This window comes from Brugia malayi (assembly GCF_000002995.4).
Source record: "Brugia malayi strain FR3 genome assembly, contig: Bm_v4_Chr3_scaffold_001, whole genome shotgun sequence".
Taxonomy (NCBI): domain Eukaryota; kingdom Metazoa; phylum Nematoda; class Chromadorea; order Rhabditida; family Onchocercidae; genus Brugia; species Brugia malayi.
The window spans coordinates 8114540-8130684 of NW_025062477.1; the positions used below are offsets into that span (position 1 = coordinate 8114540).

Below are 16145 nucleotides of genomic sequence, written 5' to 3' on the forward strand. Positions count from 1 at the left end.
GATTTTCAGAATCCCTAGCGGTGCAAAAGACTGCTCTGATCTTATATCATTATCATCTTACTAAGAACTTTGCTATATTTTATGTAACTATTAAAATAAAATTCAAAAGAACTTTGAGAGATAAATATAATTTTCGTATACCAATTTTCATATACTAATTTTATAATATACTAATTTTCGACACAGTATAAAATCATTGGAAAAAGATTATTGTGAAATTTAATAACTGCAAATTTCCTGCGATCAAAACAATCATGGTTGACGCTGATTCAGTTCGTATTTTTTTCTTCATTAAGGAAACTTAAATCCTATTTTTTATACTTATCTGAAATTAAATATATACTAGATTTTTTTCGAAATCCAAGGATCTTCTGAGATAATATGATTTTTTAACTTATCCATTACCTGCTGACAAAATACATTTCCTTCCTTTTCTTGCACATAAATTATACGAATTAAAATTTCACAGTCATCAAAAATTAATTCAAATAATACAAATTATTTATGTTAATACATAATTTCATAGAATTGCCAACAGATAATTACAATTTTATCATACGCACATTCATACAAACAAATGCACATTTTTGGGTCGCTTCTCTGAAAGATAGAGAAATTTAAGATCAATCACCACATAAAACTGGACAAGTGAGCCTTATCTGATCAAACAAAACCGGTAATTTTAAACAATTGTTGCAACTTGTTGAAGCACTAGAAACTTGAAAACAAACCTCCGAGAAAAAATTAAGGCTATCAAATGAAATAAGGCTACTTTAAGTCCGAAGAATTCAAGAGCTCTTTCATTCAAAAAAAAAAACTTCAAAAAACACCAAATAAAATCCATTTTTATGAATTTTGTGACGTTCGTTTTATTTTGAATTCAAAGAAGATTCTTCGTAGTCAAATAAGAAAATAAGGTAATTTGATTTTTTTGCAAAAATATTTAACGCATAATTTTTCAAGGCCATATATTCATGGCAACAGAAAATTAATAGATTCTGCCCCACAGAAACTCTGTTAGCTAAAGTTAAAATTCATGCCAATTCCAATACCATAATATTTTCCATAAATCAATATTACAATGATGTCTCATTTTCAGCAAAATAATAATCATTTTGATATGTTGTTATTTTGATCGATTTTGCCTCTTTCTCGATTTCCATCGATATAGACTTTAATTGATTGTAATAATCGGTACCCACTTTATCGTTATAATATTGCGAACTTTTCATTATCTCTGTTAAGAATAGAAATTAAAATATTAATTGAAGTCTTCCTATCTTTTATTTTCTTATACTCTTCATTTCGCTCAATGTGGTAAATAAGACAAGAATAAAAGTAAAGTGGGTGGGGATTAATAGTACAGTTGACGCTAAAAGTGTAAACTACAATTAAGTGTATTGGCTTTCGGATAACTAACCTGTTTCTCCATTTTCTCGAACAACAACTGGTGTATACAAGATTAATTGCTTATTGTTTGGTATCAAATAATTTCCCTCATCCATACTTAATTTTGTATGTCCGTCATGTACAGGATCACTTTGATAACGTCCGGAATCAGTGCTTCCCAATCGCTTGTCCTGCTGTATGTTAAGAGAATCCTAAAGGCACTTGCGACATGATATGTTAAAGTACGATAACAAAATCCGTTACTGTATTACTTTTTCTCATTGATTCTTGGTGCAGTTTAATTAAGTCTAATCCAAATTCAATCTAGATTAAAGAAAATTATACCAATTACTGAAAATTTTGAGTTTACCAAAACTTATTTTTATCCTACCTGTTGAAATGCCACCCAAGAAGGCGTCATCGGTGACGGCGGAACTGAAGTGGATGTAGCTGTTGTGCTCCCAGAAAATTTAAACTGATCGGAAAGTTCTTCGTTAACGATTAGTCCATTGAAGAGCTCACGCTGATTTTCAAATAGTGCAGATTCCAAGTGCTGTTTATAATAACGATCCTCAAATAAACTTGTCAACTCATTTTACATACACGACTTCAAAATCATTTCGTGAAGATTCAAGAATTGAAATATAAACGAAACTTCCTTTCTATGGTTATGAATACTAATGATATCCGAAACTTCCTTTCTATGGTTATGAATACTAATGATATTCCTGAAGTCCTGAAAAACTGTAAAAAAAACTGAATCAAACGAACCAGGACATAAAGATGAGGTGCTTTGCAATACTGTTTGAATTTCTCTTTAAGGATAACAAAACTTGGTCTCGATTCCGGATTTTGTAACCAACCTGAACTGCAGAATTTTAACATATAAGAATGGGATATATTTTTCAAATTAACTTTGTTACTTTCGCCATTTCCACTCTCTTCTCAATCATTTCATGAAAATGTAAGAAATCTTCGATGCACAGCGATTTTGTGGTTGTATTTCGGGGCGAATGCCACATGTTACACTATCATTAATATAATTAAGGTGATAAACCAAATAACTTTTAGATATTGCTTACATTGCAAAAATGTCTGATACACTTCCTGGGCACAGTTATTTGGCTGTTCCAAACGATTTCCAGTTGCCAAATGTTGGCGTATTTGATCGGGCGGTACGCTTTGGAACGGTGTTTGTCCAAATGTTAACACTTCCCAACAAGTAACACCGAAAGCCCAAACATCGGTATAGTGGTTGTAAATCTGTTTTTCGAGACTTTCTAGTGCTAACCATTTCACGGCAACCTGGAATTAAAAATATCGGTTTTATATTCTTTAATCATGAAGTTGAAAATTTGACTTCTTAATTCGAGTAGTTCAGAATGTAAATCAAAGATTCAAGTCGATTCAGCAATTACAGATGCTAAAAATTGTCATTCTTCAACTTTTGACATATTTTTTAAAATTCTACAATGCAATCATCAAAATGAAAAGATGACTTTTCCAGCAACGATGACTTCACTTTTTCCTTTTTCCAACAATCTGGCAAGCCCAAAATCGGTTACTTCAACATGATTGGTTCTCTTCACTAATACATTTCGCGCAGCCAAATCTCGATGTACTAAACGGTTTTTATAAAGGTATTCCATTGCCTAGAAATAATGAAATGATGGATAGTTTAAAGACAAGAAGAAATTATGAAGTCTTTGTTGTCACAACTTCCCTTCTTCCACAAATAACAAATAACATACCGAAGCAATTTGGTAACAGTATAGTAACAAGTCTCTTGCACCAAGTTTTTGTCGATATTTTTTAAGGTAGTTCTTCAAACTCCCAAGTGGTCGCATCGGAGTCACAATTTGCATGCCATCGCTGAGACATACACCAACCAATCGAAGCAAATGTTCATGTCGCATACAAGCCATGATACCTGCCTCTTGCAACATCTCCTGATGTGCTGTGCCACTACCATCGTGAACTACTTTAATTGCTACTGCCAATTTTTCACCTTCATCCTTACCTTTCGGCCACCAATAGCCCTAAAAAAAATTAATTATTGCATCTTTCCAGTCTTTTCATTAAAAATCATTGAAACATTGATCATGATAATGTAAATTCAATCTTAAATTGAAACTCGAACAGGATTAGGAACAATATCACTTTTGTTTGCAAAGAAAACCGCCTTAAAAAAAAAAAAAAAAAAAAAAGAAAAAAGTGGGTTTGAGAGAAAACACCGCTCTTTGTTTCACAAAAAAAATTCAATATTTATAAACTTATTTCTTTGGAAAATACGATTATTTATAAGTCATGAAGAATGAATTATCCAGGTAATAACATACCAAGAAAACAGTTCCAAATGCACCTTGTCCAAGGGATTGCTGCGTTTTTTCAAGATTTTCACTGGTGATAATACAAAGACGTGTCATATTTGGTCTCATGGACGGGTCCGTTTGTTCGTATTCCGGAATGCTGGGCAAGTTCATTTCAAGTTCCCTTTGATATCGTTTTTTGTATTTTACACAGTTTATTGTGATACCCTAAATTATATTAGGAAATTTAGTAAAGCAAAACATTTGAACTGATGCAGTAAGCAATGATTCGGTGCAGATAAACGAATAAATAAAAACAAACCGCTATAAAAGCAATAAGAACAGCAGCACACAATACACTGATAATGATTATATATATTCTCCTGTAATTCTTTACGTGTTACGATTCAAAACAGTTTCCATAATATCATGATAATTTTTAAAACTGAATGACTTCAGAATTGATATTTTGAACTTATCATTATCTGAAAAAAGACAAAATTTGCAACTTTTTTAAAGCGTAAGCTGTTGGGTCTGTAACATGACAAATTTTGTCTTCTGCAATAAATGGATGATCATCTGGACATCGTTCCAAGCAAGTCTGAAAGGCATAAGTTTTAACTAAACTTAACAAAATAACATTAATTCTTCCGGTTACTGGCTACTAATATGGAAATAAATTTTGAAAAGTGAAACAATATCATGCTCATATGTTAATGAACAATTTGGAAAAAAAAATGATCAAAGGTGAAATGAATTCTAAATTTCAGGAAAAATACGAACTAATTTATCGCCTTTTGAAATGCCAGCTTTGGCACATCGTGTACAGTTTGTAGAACTACGCCCTGTGCAACCCATTGAAAGGTCACACAGTTCATCACATCGTTCACATTCACCGATGGTACTACCTGATCTGGGGCGCACCATAAATGAATCCCTTAACAATACTTTAAATTTCAAATGAATGGTACTTTACAAATTATCTGCTTGAGTAGAATAAAGGCAAATTGGAGAAGAATGAGATTTTAAAATAAAAATTCATAAGATTCCTGAAATTACATTTTGCACTTCATTGTGCAATAGTCGTTATTTGAAACCGTTTTCGTTAAATAATGCGCACATGTACATTTATGTCGCTTTACAGATGTACCGTAACCAGAGCAACTCAAACACTCTTCACTACATTCATCACATTCCTAAAAAATCTCTGAAAATATTACAACTTTTTCTATTTGGTAACCGTTATGTAGCAAAATGGCTTCGCACCATTAATTCAAACTCATTTTTAAGTTGTTGCCTAAAGGACATCCAGATTCGAGAACTAAAAACTTTAAAGATTTGTATGTTTTGATGCTTGTCTGAATTTCATTGCACTTACTCTTTCACCCTCACTTCATTTACCTTTTCTTGCATCTATACTTAACCTGCTTGCAGTTATTTTTCAAAATGAAAATTTAAACTTACGAATTCAGCAACAAGCATTTCATTAGATGATGCAGTAGCATAGTAGCGAGTTAAGTTATTGTCACGACAAACATCCTTCGGTTTACCTGTAGCATACAAGCATAACGGTTGTTTGCCACTATCAGAGCGCTTTGCATGCTTGCATTTGTTGCAACCACCTTTAGCTAACATACTGCTTGGACCGGTACAACTGAAATTTCGAGGTATTATAAAAGAATAAAGAAATATCATTGCTGTTCCTTGTCCATCAAAAATGTCAAAGTAAGAAAAGGAGGCCTTGTTCAGTCCTAGTCCATCAAATAACTTTGATTCAAAATCTATAGTTCAGGAGAAGTTCAGGCAAAAAATATAAATTGAAAAAAGCAAACCCAAAATTATAGCATGCTACATTGCATGGCAAACAAGTGTTGCCATCGACATAATGTGTCTTCGGACATTCCGATATACACTCCCATTTATTTCTCTGCTGCATTCGAACGTTCATGCATGCAATGCAATCTCGTGCTGTTGGTCCATTACAACTTTTACACTGTGGGTGACATTTATGACAATTTTTGTCCTTGATATAATACCTAAAATACATCGACATATATTAACTCATCAAGTTTAGAATCATTCCTTATCATGTTAATCTTATTGATAATCAGGAAACCTTTCGGGAGGACAGGTAGCGGAGCACTTGCCGTCCACACTGTAACCAATGCATTTTACACACATCTTTGGTCCTTCACCCCAGCATCCATAAATCTTATTACAGGTGTGATGACAGAACTTTCTATTTCTAGCTGAAAAAAAAAAAAATTGTAGCAGCAAGACAGTGTGAAGTAAAATAGTTGTGGTAAATAAACATCGTCGTGATTATTATGATTAATGGGATATCTTACTGCAATAGACACTGTTTTTGTCTGTTAATATCAGACGAGAAGTATCATTCGTTTGCAAGATTTTTTTCCAGTGCTCTCTCAACGAATCTACGTAACAAAGTTTCTCATTTCTTCCAATGTAAACATATCCATTCCTTATCTCTCTTAATGACCGTAATCCAAGTTCGAATAAATTTTGGTTGCTGGTGATTAATAACGCATATCGTTGGTTACTAAAATAACGTTTAAGAATGATCACTTAGTGAATCAGTCATCCTTTAAGAATTTCTTTTCTTCAAGTATCTTTTAATTATTACAAGCCTTAACTCTGCCAAAAGTCTTCAAAAATCCTTATTGGATGAAAAGTCTTTTGATGAAGAACTTTGTCAGAATTTTTAATTAGTTAAAAATTAGTTTAAAAAAGGCAATTTACGAAAGTTTCCGTCCTTCAATGGTTGTAAGATTGCCAAGGAAGCTCAATGATGGAGGAGAAGAATCAACAGTTTGGATTTCAACAAATTCTGTAATAACTTTCACATTTTTCAGGACTTCCAACATTTCCACTGTTAACCCTGGTATATAGATTGGTGGTCTTCTGAAATTTCATTAATTAATTGAATTATTTATCACAACATTCCAGAAGTCTTAATTAGAAGTTGAATGAGTAGGCAAACCGGAACTGGAAGTCTCGTTTGATTAGATCAAATACTTTCTGATTCTTTGTAGTACTTGAACTGTGATCCTTAGGCGCAATCTTTCAAAAACGTAAGAAATTTTCTTTCATTCTTTCGAGAGGTTAAATTAAAAAAGTTGATAACAAGACAAATAACCAAATGTACCCATCGGTAAAAAATTTTCGATGAGAATTGAATGTGTGGCGCAAAATCTGGATGAAACCTTCGATAACTGTACAGTTTGCTAAACTTCCAATATTGCTCGAATCTATTGGCTCGTCCATATAGCAGGCTGGAAAATTTTCGAAATTAGAATATTCCACTTGATTAAGGCATTTAGAATGAAAATGTGTTTCTCACTTTTTTCCATAAGAGAACAAGATTAACAATTTGGCACGATTACGCTTTTCTCCTTTCACATCTAAGTTAAATGTCTTCATTTTAATTTTTTTCTGTTTCTTTTTCTGTAATGAAACTAATCTATCTCAACGTCATTTCAAGTTGCATTCTCACATTTATGGAATTAAACTTCGAAACAAAAATAATGCCTTTTGTAATTAGAAAATAAATCTAACAGTTGTACGAAATTTTAATTTTAATATCGCTTCCAGAAAAAATGCGGAAAATTTTACTTTTTGGGCATATTCCATCAGGACATTTCTCACAAACTCGAGTATTTTTAACCGGATCATGCCAATAGCCTTCCGCACAGTGTACAACACAATATTCTCCTTGAATAAGCGTCTCACCTACAATTTTTTAGAAAAACTTATTCTGTGTTTTCATGATGACTTAAAACTTTATATATGCATAGAAAACCTTTTTCTATTTGTTCCCGATCTGAGAATACAAGCATTGACAAAAAAATAGCTTCCTACACTCTACTAATATCTTGAAGTGTTATTATTGTTTTATTTACCTGTCCTAATCTTGCATTAACTTTAACAAAAACCGTTTTTAAAAAATACTTTAAGCATAGAGTATAGTTGGTCTAAAAATGAACTGATATGATAAACAAATTCTACTGTACTGAGCATCTTTTGATATTTTCAAGAGTGACCTGGACATCGCTCCACACAATAACGATCATAGGTGTATCGTGGATTAGAATGATTCACAGTCATTTTCAACTTTCGATCATAGTCTGTCAATCCATTACACTTGTCCACACATTTCGAATCCTGCTCTAACTTAGCACAAGCCTAAGAAACTAATTATTAGTCATGTGCTAAAAAATAGAATTATTTTACAGCTAAATTGCTAATTTTCAGGATTTCTCACAGAAATCAAGTCGAAAAGTTCAATATTTTATTTCGGTAGACCTTTTTGAGAAGCCAAAAAATTTAGAATTGTCTTTCAAAGAATTCTCTTAAAATTAATTTTTATTCAAAATAATTCACCAATTATTTTGGATTTTTTTTTGTTTACTCTAAATGATATTCGCCATCCTCTCTCATTGCTTTAAAAGATAGCAAAGAGCAATGCCAGAGTTCAGTGCTAACTTTTATATGCAAACATATCCTCAAAAATCCAAACGTGTTAAAAAAAAAAATGTATAATGACGAACTATGCAAGCGCTTTTGCCTTCACCAAAACAACCCGCTGCGCATGCCTCGTCACAGCAATGTGTCCTGTTGTCACCTTGATAACACATTTGTGATGGACAGTCTTTTGGGCATATTTCACGATACACTATAATTGGAAAAAAAAATTCAATTTTTCAATGAATTTTCAGACATATTCTAAACTAACTTTAAGAAACAATGTAAACTTAAGGATAGAAATATTCTCCAAAACAAGTTATTCCCTTTTCATGCTTGAGGTAAATTTTAAACTATGTTGTAAACAATTGGACAGATTGGGAACAGATAGACCTGTTTGACACATATTTGTGGTCGGTCCCCAACAATATTTGCCACATTTTTCTGCACATTTGCTTTGAGCCTGATCACATTTTCCAAAATTATTCATAAATTGGATTCGTAATTTACTGGCTTTACCAATAATCTAAATTTTCTTATTTCTGATAGCCATTTGAAAACTCTTATTGGATTTATCATTTTTAGGAAATTACTTCACAAAGTGAATTTAAATAACTTTGAATTATACTTCATTGTAGGACACGGTAGTGTTCCAATTGCATAAATATGGATTGTGCATCAACACTATATTACCACGTTCAACACCTGAAAGAAAAGAGCATTTCAGATTATTCCAAATGGATTGACATAAAATATGCAAACAATCTTTCCTTTTTTGTAAAGGAATTAAAAAGAGAGAATAGTAGAAAAAGCTATTGTTTTTGTTAAGAAATGTGATGAGCTGGGTGACACATCTATTAGGTTAATTGTAATTTGAACTTACTTCTCAACTTTGGCAGGTTGACATATTTCAAATTATCGTTGTAACTTATGTCTATTGCTGCTATTTCATCATGTCGCGTGTCGCCCCAAATTATTTCCAAATTTCGCAACGTTATTTGATTGAAATCATTCGAATAGATTAGCAAGTAACCAGTGATCTAAAAAATTATTTATAACGAAAGATTGATTCTGTAAATCATGCGATTTCGATTTGTGGAAACAAATTTTTGGTGTAAACTTTATTTCAGGTAAGTTGACTGAATCGATCCCGAAAGCCTCGAAGACAATAAAGAGTTCCTGGCCATTATATGCATGAAATCGAATTCAGTTGTAAGAGAGAATCTATTCAGAAGACGAATATTACAAATTCTATGCAAACCAAAATGAGCCCAAGTAGTTTTTGCATAAACGATGGTGATTAATGAAGAAGATCGTTTAGAATTGCTCAAGAAGATATTAGCCAATTTTAATAAACATAAATCATAAAATACCTGTTGGATATGGTCTAAAAAGCTGAAAAATCGCTCCGGATCAGTTCCGTTCAGATCTTCATGTCGTATATAAGTTAGCTCTAGGTTTCCGTAAACTCGGGTACAATTCTGGTATTGTCTGATTAGCTGATTTATCCGATTCTTGTCCTGCAGTTCTGTTCGACTATTGTCCGTTCCAGAACAGACTAAAAATGCAGGAAATAATTGTTTCTGAAACTGATTGTTAGAATAGGCAATAAGCTTAATTATCGTTCATTATTTTCAATTTTCATCCTGAATACTACCCAAAGCAAATGCTGAAAAATCTCATCATTGATACTGATGAATAAATTATCATTTTTGGGAGAAGTTGGGAAAGATATCATTTTGGAATGAATTCATTGATAAAAAAAATATATTCATATATTTTAATGCAGAATATTTCTGATTATTTTGAGAGCAAATTAGGAATATCTTTGGAAACTGCGAAAAAGTAATATTAAATTGAATAGGATTTTGGGAAAATATTATTTAAAACTCTTAAACCTAAGCCGAAGATAAGTTTTCGGTCATAAAATTCGTGAATGAGCAAGCTAGCATAGTTCAGTTGAGTGGTACTGGAATTGAAGTTTATTTGTTATTAGTTCAAATCTTAGAATGTTGTATAAATTCACAGCTTTAAGAAAAATGAAAGTTCTTGTAAAAATCATTCCATATTAAGCGGTAAAACGAAAACTTATAAAAATCAAATTTTAAGATAGAAATAAAAATGTGATAAAGTAGTAAAAAGGTTAATAAAAAGCAGAAGTAACCTTAGCTTTTTATAAGTACCAGAAAATATCTAGAAGTGGAGGAATTTTTCCAATCTGAAAGCATTCCGGAGTAAAACAAGAAATTTTAATTCTAATAGGCAGTGATTAATCTTTTATTGCTGTTAGCAAAACGGAATAAAATGAGAGATTTAAAAAAATAACCGCATTTAGTGAGGATGTCCTTATCATCGCAATTCCTTCGCCAACTTTTACAAAACAACGAATTTACGTCAGTTAGAAAATTTAACGATAGCAGTAGTGTAAGTCTTTCAGAGAGATACCGTAAAGCAGTCATTGTAGTCTCAAAAAGCTTCCGAAGGAAATCGATTTGAAGAAGTTTAAAGCAAGAGAGTTAACTTGAAGATATTTTTTGTAACTTGGAAAATGAAGAAAAAGGAGAATAGACCGGAACTTTTCTCTTTACTTTCCTTCTTTTCCTATTTCAGTCAATTTTTTCCGCAATGATTTGAAATTCTCTATGAAGTAATAATTAAGTTTACGAGGTGAGAGTACCGTCTCTCAATAAAGTAAATCCTAAAAATAATCATTGAAATGGGCTCGAAATATAATTAACTCTGAATCATTAGTGCACTGGAAAAATATTTAACAATGCATGCTTTCTATTTCTCTCTATATTTTCTGTTCTAGACAAATTTTATTTTCCTTTAAATGGAATAAATTGTTGCTTTTTCAATTTCTAATCTATTCCAAATAAACACTCCCAACTTTAAATTCTCATTTCATATTAACTCAATGTTGGATGGATTTGATATTAATATGAAAAAAAGAATATAATGATTAAAAAAAAAGTTGATTAGTATAGCTTGCTAACAGTAATCGTTCTTGGAAGTAGTATATTAATTAATATTACTCTTTTTGGAAGATACACTTTTATTTTAAACTTTAAAGTTTCAAGAGAGGTATGAATATAAGTGACACGACTTCTCAAAAATTTCCTATCCCATGCAGCACTTAGCCCTTGAAAGTCACTTTGTCCCCTTCTTTTTTATAATGTGGTAGAAAGAGACAATGTGTAACTTCAAATGACATGCAGCATTTTAAGGTACTAGTATATCGATCTGCTCCAATTAATTTAAAGAAATTACAAAAATTTTTTGTAACTGTTATTGTAGCACACAGAAAATTTAAAAACTTATGACGGGAGATTAAGAAACTAAAGGTGATGGTCAAAACGATTGGTTATGTTCTAATAATATTTAAAATCACCTTATCCATGTATTCTTGCTACAATTTTGGTAAATTTTTTTTCATACTTTTTAATAAATTTTGTGTTAGTAAAGAAAGAACAGCGAGAGTTTTTGTCAGGATAATATTTGTTATTTCATGCTAACATTTTGTGATTTTAAATTCGTAATTCTACAAAAAGTGTCTTACGAGAATAGAAGTGAAACGACGAAAATAAGCAAAAAAAGGAAAGTTAAAAAATGAAATGGAAAATCAAATTTTAAAGAAGTATAATTTTTTTATAATAATATAAAAATATAATAATAATAAATATAACTAGAAAAAATATAATTTTAGAAATAAAATAATAAATCACCTTAATGAGTTAAACAAACAGGAAAAATTTAATCTTTATTAGTCGCTGATAGCATGATAGTTTACATTATACTTTAAACTTGCGTTATTTTTAGCTTTTTTTTTTTTGTAAGAAATGGAAAAAGAAAATGAATAACAAGGATTGATCATGAAAACCGAATTCAATTTCAAAACAGTTCTTAGAATAAATGAAAATTACTGCCCAATTATCACATATTTATCTATTTTTAGATTTGTTCCTGATGTCATTGATAGCATAGCAGTAACCAGTTTTGAAATAAAATTCCTGACAGGAAATCAAATTCTCTGACATTTATAAATACTTTGTATTTCAAAATATTAACATGAGAGACTCGATTTTGATTTCTTGAGCATTCGGCTAGGTTTAATACCAAAGAAAATCAAAGGAAAAAAAGTTATTTATTTTCCTAGTTTGCTGGTTTTAATCTTGACTTGAGTTTTGTTATTTAAAGTACAGTTGGGATTAATGCAGTAGTCATAAGATCAGTTTCGTTTATAGTAACCAGTTTTAAATTTAAATTCTGCTCAAACCTGTACATTCTGGAATTTTTAAGATATCAAAACAAAGTTTCGACTAACAGTCTCGAGGTTTGCCGTATAAATAATCGATTTTCCTTTTCGCATTTACCCAGTTCAGTATCAGCAATACTAGTGAGACTATCAATTTCCAATTGTGATGCATTGATGAATGTACGGGAGGATTTGCGTATGCTTGAAAATTTGTTTAAAATTTACCTATCTGAAATTATTTATTTTTCAGGACTAAAAAGAAATTTATTTTTGGTGTAAATAAAAATCTGAAAACGAAGTAACAACGCAAAATTTTCTTAATTTCTCCTTTTACCTTTTCATTACGAAAGTCTTTTTATCTCATTTCAAGAATGCTCACCTTGAAAACAATTAGAAATGATAGCTTCCTCGTAAGTTTTCTTTCCAGATCAAATTCATCCGCTACAAAATAAGGATTTACGGTCTTGAGTTATTCAAAAATAAATCAAAAGAAGACGATTTAAGCAGGGGAAACAGTAATACTTAATGCTTTATATTAATTCTTTAAAAAGGAAGATTCAAAAATTTTCTTCTAAAGCAAAAACTAGAAAATCTTTTTTATTTATTTTTTTCTATTCCTGTCAGATTCCTTCTTTTCATTAAGATGATTAATAGTCTTGCAAGTATCGAAGAAATCACTTGAGAATGCTATAACTGTTAGTCAAAAATATGAAATGTTACATAGTTTACTGTCGTTGTGTCTTCTGCAATCCCTTGACTGTGTCGTAACCTCCGGCAACTACCCAAGTACCAAGTTGCTAACAATCGAGATAGAGGCAAAGCCAAACGATAGTAGCAACACTCGAAGAATGAATAATGCTAACGCTCGATGTATATATGCGGTGGTATATGGATGTCGGAAAATACAGAATTATGAAAACGCATTACATGTGGAGAAGCATAAAAGTTAAAATTTAGTCAAAACTAAATCATTTCATTACAAACGGAGTTTGGATTCTTAGCTAAATGTTTTCCTCTCACCGATATTTTGATCATTCCACCCAGTTTATTTTTAGGCAATCCCAAAATCTATTCAAATCTAATCTCTGGAAGAGAACTATAAACTTAAATTATAAGCATTAAGATCGATCCATCAACATAGAAGCAATTTTAAATCAAAAATTTTGTAGTTATTGAAACGAAATAGAAGAAGAAATTGTAACGAAAAAATAGATCCGCACATGATATCGTTCACTAATACACTTATCCTTTTGTTAGACTTGAGTTCACGTTTCGTTCTCATATTTTTAAATAAATATGAGTGTGTTGGGTTAAGAAATTTTAATCAAATTTAGTTTAATTTTCTTTAATTGATAAATATCCAGATTTAACATGAAAAAGCCACAGGTAAAATGAATTCGATCACAGATTAGTCAATACACACTGATAATATGTACCAGTCAACCCAAAACTCCTAAGATGAATCTCCGATTGTATAAAACGCAAAAAGTGTTGCTGTCTTAGCAATGTACAAGAATCAGATCCCCACATAATGAAGTTTAAAAATCCTAAGAGAAACACCCGCGACAGAAATGAAATCATCTAATTTAAATGATAATCATATTAAAGCTGCCATATTACCGAGAAAATTCTGCGAGAATGAAGAACAATTCTTATTCACTGCTTATATACAACAAACTATTATGCAAAACTGATCCCATAAAAACGAAAAGATTTTTGAAACGGAAAAATATTGAAGAGTTTTTATTTTCTGTTTAATGTTTACATTCCCGCGTGCTTGCATCTCCTTCGCATTCACTCGTCATAGGAAAAAAAAAAGGATGATGGTACTGTTATAATTATTCATAATTGTGAAGTGGTTATTTGTTAATTTAAAAGTCATTAATCATTAATTAGGTTAAACTTACTCGGAATCCATAACAACCATGCTAAAACTGTTTCAGTTGTAACATCTTGGCAATATTTCAGTATCTGGTTTCTGCTGTGAAGTTTCCCAACAGATCTGGTAAGCAGTTACCCTTTTCATTATCGATTCAAAGTAATCATATGGCTCATTCAAAACATCCTTCACCTCAGTCTATCACACCTTTGGCATTCATCTGATCAGTTATGAGATAAAATATCACATATTTTCTACGAAAAATTTTTCAAAGATCTAATGTTTCCGAACAGTTTTCAAATGAGCACGTTGATTGTTTAAATGCCATCGCGATTATGATCATTTACGGAGAATCGATACACACGGATGCATATCATATACATAAGAAACACTGTAAAGGAATAGAATGACGTTGGGATACTTTCTTGACGTGAAAGTATTTGTGAATTTGATGAAGACATTTTGGGAAGGCAGTGAGTGATGCTTAAATGTGTGCAAATGCTTATCAGCTTTTATACCTTCCTCTGTTAGTGATGTTACTACTATCGCATGTCGTGCAACAGAAATGCTATTAAGCATAAGCTAGCTGTGCAGACCTGTCCGAGCGCTATGCTTCCGTCAATTGATAAGTCCTTTATTCAGCATTTTTAATTTAATATTTATGACGTGTTACATTTCATTTGTTTTAAGATTAGATGCTTTGTCAGATATTCCGACAGATTCTGAACTCTTTCTTTCTAATTCAGATCTTCCAATTTTATTTTCAATCTAACTCAGTGAACTGACTTCTTTAACGATTATAAACAACTTCTCTTGGTAATTAGTGTTATTTTTGAAATATAAACAACAGATCCTTAAAAGCTTCCTTTACTTTTTTATGAGAAATATTTTGAATTCCTTCCGAAGAAATTATGATTTTTTATTTACTGCGTTTACTATTTCCAATATGTAGTTAGAAAAATTCTCGTTCATAGCTCTTGAGTTTAGTAAACTTTCAATTTTTTCAAAACACATTTTTTTTTATAGAAATGATTTTATGTTGTAGTCTTGATTTCAAGAGTATCATAACTTTTAGCCCTAATTTTTAATAACAGTTGTTTTCTAATTGCGACACCATGTCGTAATTTACAATACAACAGCCAGCAATAGCAGCTATCTTCCAAATAAATGCATGTTGAATTCCTGCTTTCAAAGATTTCATGTAAAGGAAAGTTCATTAATTCCATACAAAAGAATTTGAAAAAAAAAAAGTGTTCCATTAAAATTAAATCATATCAGGCTCCATTAAAATTAAAGCCTGAGCTAAAGTAAACATTACAATAATTTAAGGTTTAAATAAAAAGATATTTCGGAGATTTAAATATATGAAATAAAAAACATCGACATCTGCACTGTTCAAAAAACTGATAAGTTAGAAACAAAGTGAGTTAAGTCCGAATCTGAATTGTTCAAAAGAAGATTTTTCCGACATCCAAATTTATACTTGCGAACATTTGTATGACTCGAGCTTATCTCCCCTCCTCCCTCTTTTTACTTACAAGCATTCGAGCAAGGAAATTACATCTAAAGCAATTATTCTTAAAAAGACAAAAGATGGGTTTACTTTAAAATTTTTTTACTTGAATCCCGCTAACCCGCTATTTCTCGACGGTGGATGAGAAATGCGTTTTAGAATTGGATCATTAACTCGTCAAGTGATTTAAATCTCAGTGATTTATTTATTTGTTTGAAATGAGGATTAGTCAGCATTGTAAATTAAATCCCAAAACTTCGGGCAAGAATTTGACTACAATTACCATCACTGAGTCATGAAAAGAAAATCTGCTGAAGA

At 31.2% G+C, this 16145-nt stretch overlaps 2 protein-coding genes across 2 annotated transcripts; one reads left to right on the forward strand and one right to left on the reverse strand.

Annotated features, from left to right (window-relative positions):
* Positions 1–1076: 1076 nt before the first annotated feature.
* Positions 1077–12607, reverse strand: Bma-let-23 (Uncharacterized protein; the record flags this gene model as incomplete). Its single annotated transcript, XM_043080409.1, has 24 exons — positions 1077–1237; positions 1421–1601; positions 1781–1960; positions 2161–2252; positions 2472–2694; positions 2889–3041; positions 3141–3428; positions 3729–3926; positions 4482–4635; positions 4758–4894; positions 5163–5352; positions 5531–5734; positions 5815–5947; positions 6047–6258; positions 6459–6620; positions 6865–6991; positions 7332–7448; positions 7760–7901; positions 8267–8391; positions 8574–8706; positions 8809–8885; positions 9064–9220; positions 9554–9738; positions 12505–12607. The coding sequence occupies 24 exons, from the start codon at positions 12605–12607 to the stop codon at positions 1077–1079; spliced, it is 3834 nt and encodes a 1277-aa protein (XP_042936343.1).
* Positions 12608–14192: 1585 nt separating this feature from the next.
* Positions 14193–14538, forward strand: Bm1635 (Uncharacterized protein; the record flags this gene model as incomplete). The annotated part of the gene is made up of 2 exons (XM_043080410.1): positions 14193–14261; positions 14404–14538. 2 exons carry the CDS (start codon positions 14193–14195, stop codon positions 14536–14538), a joined length of 204 nt encoding a protein of 67 aa, XP_042936344.1.
* Positions 14539–16145: the final 1607 nt, after the last annotated feature.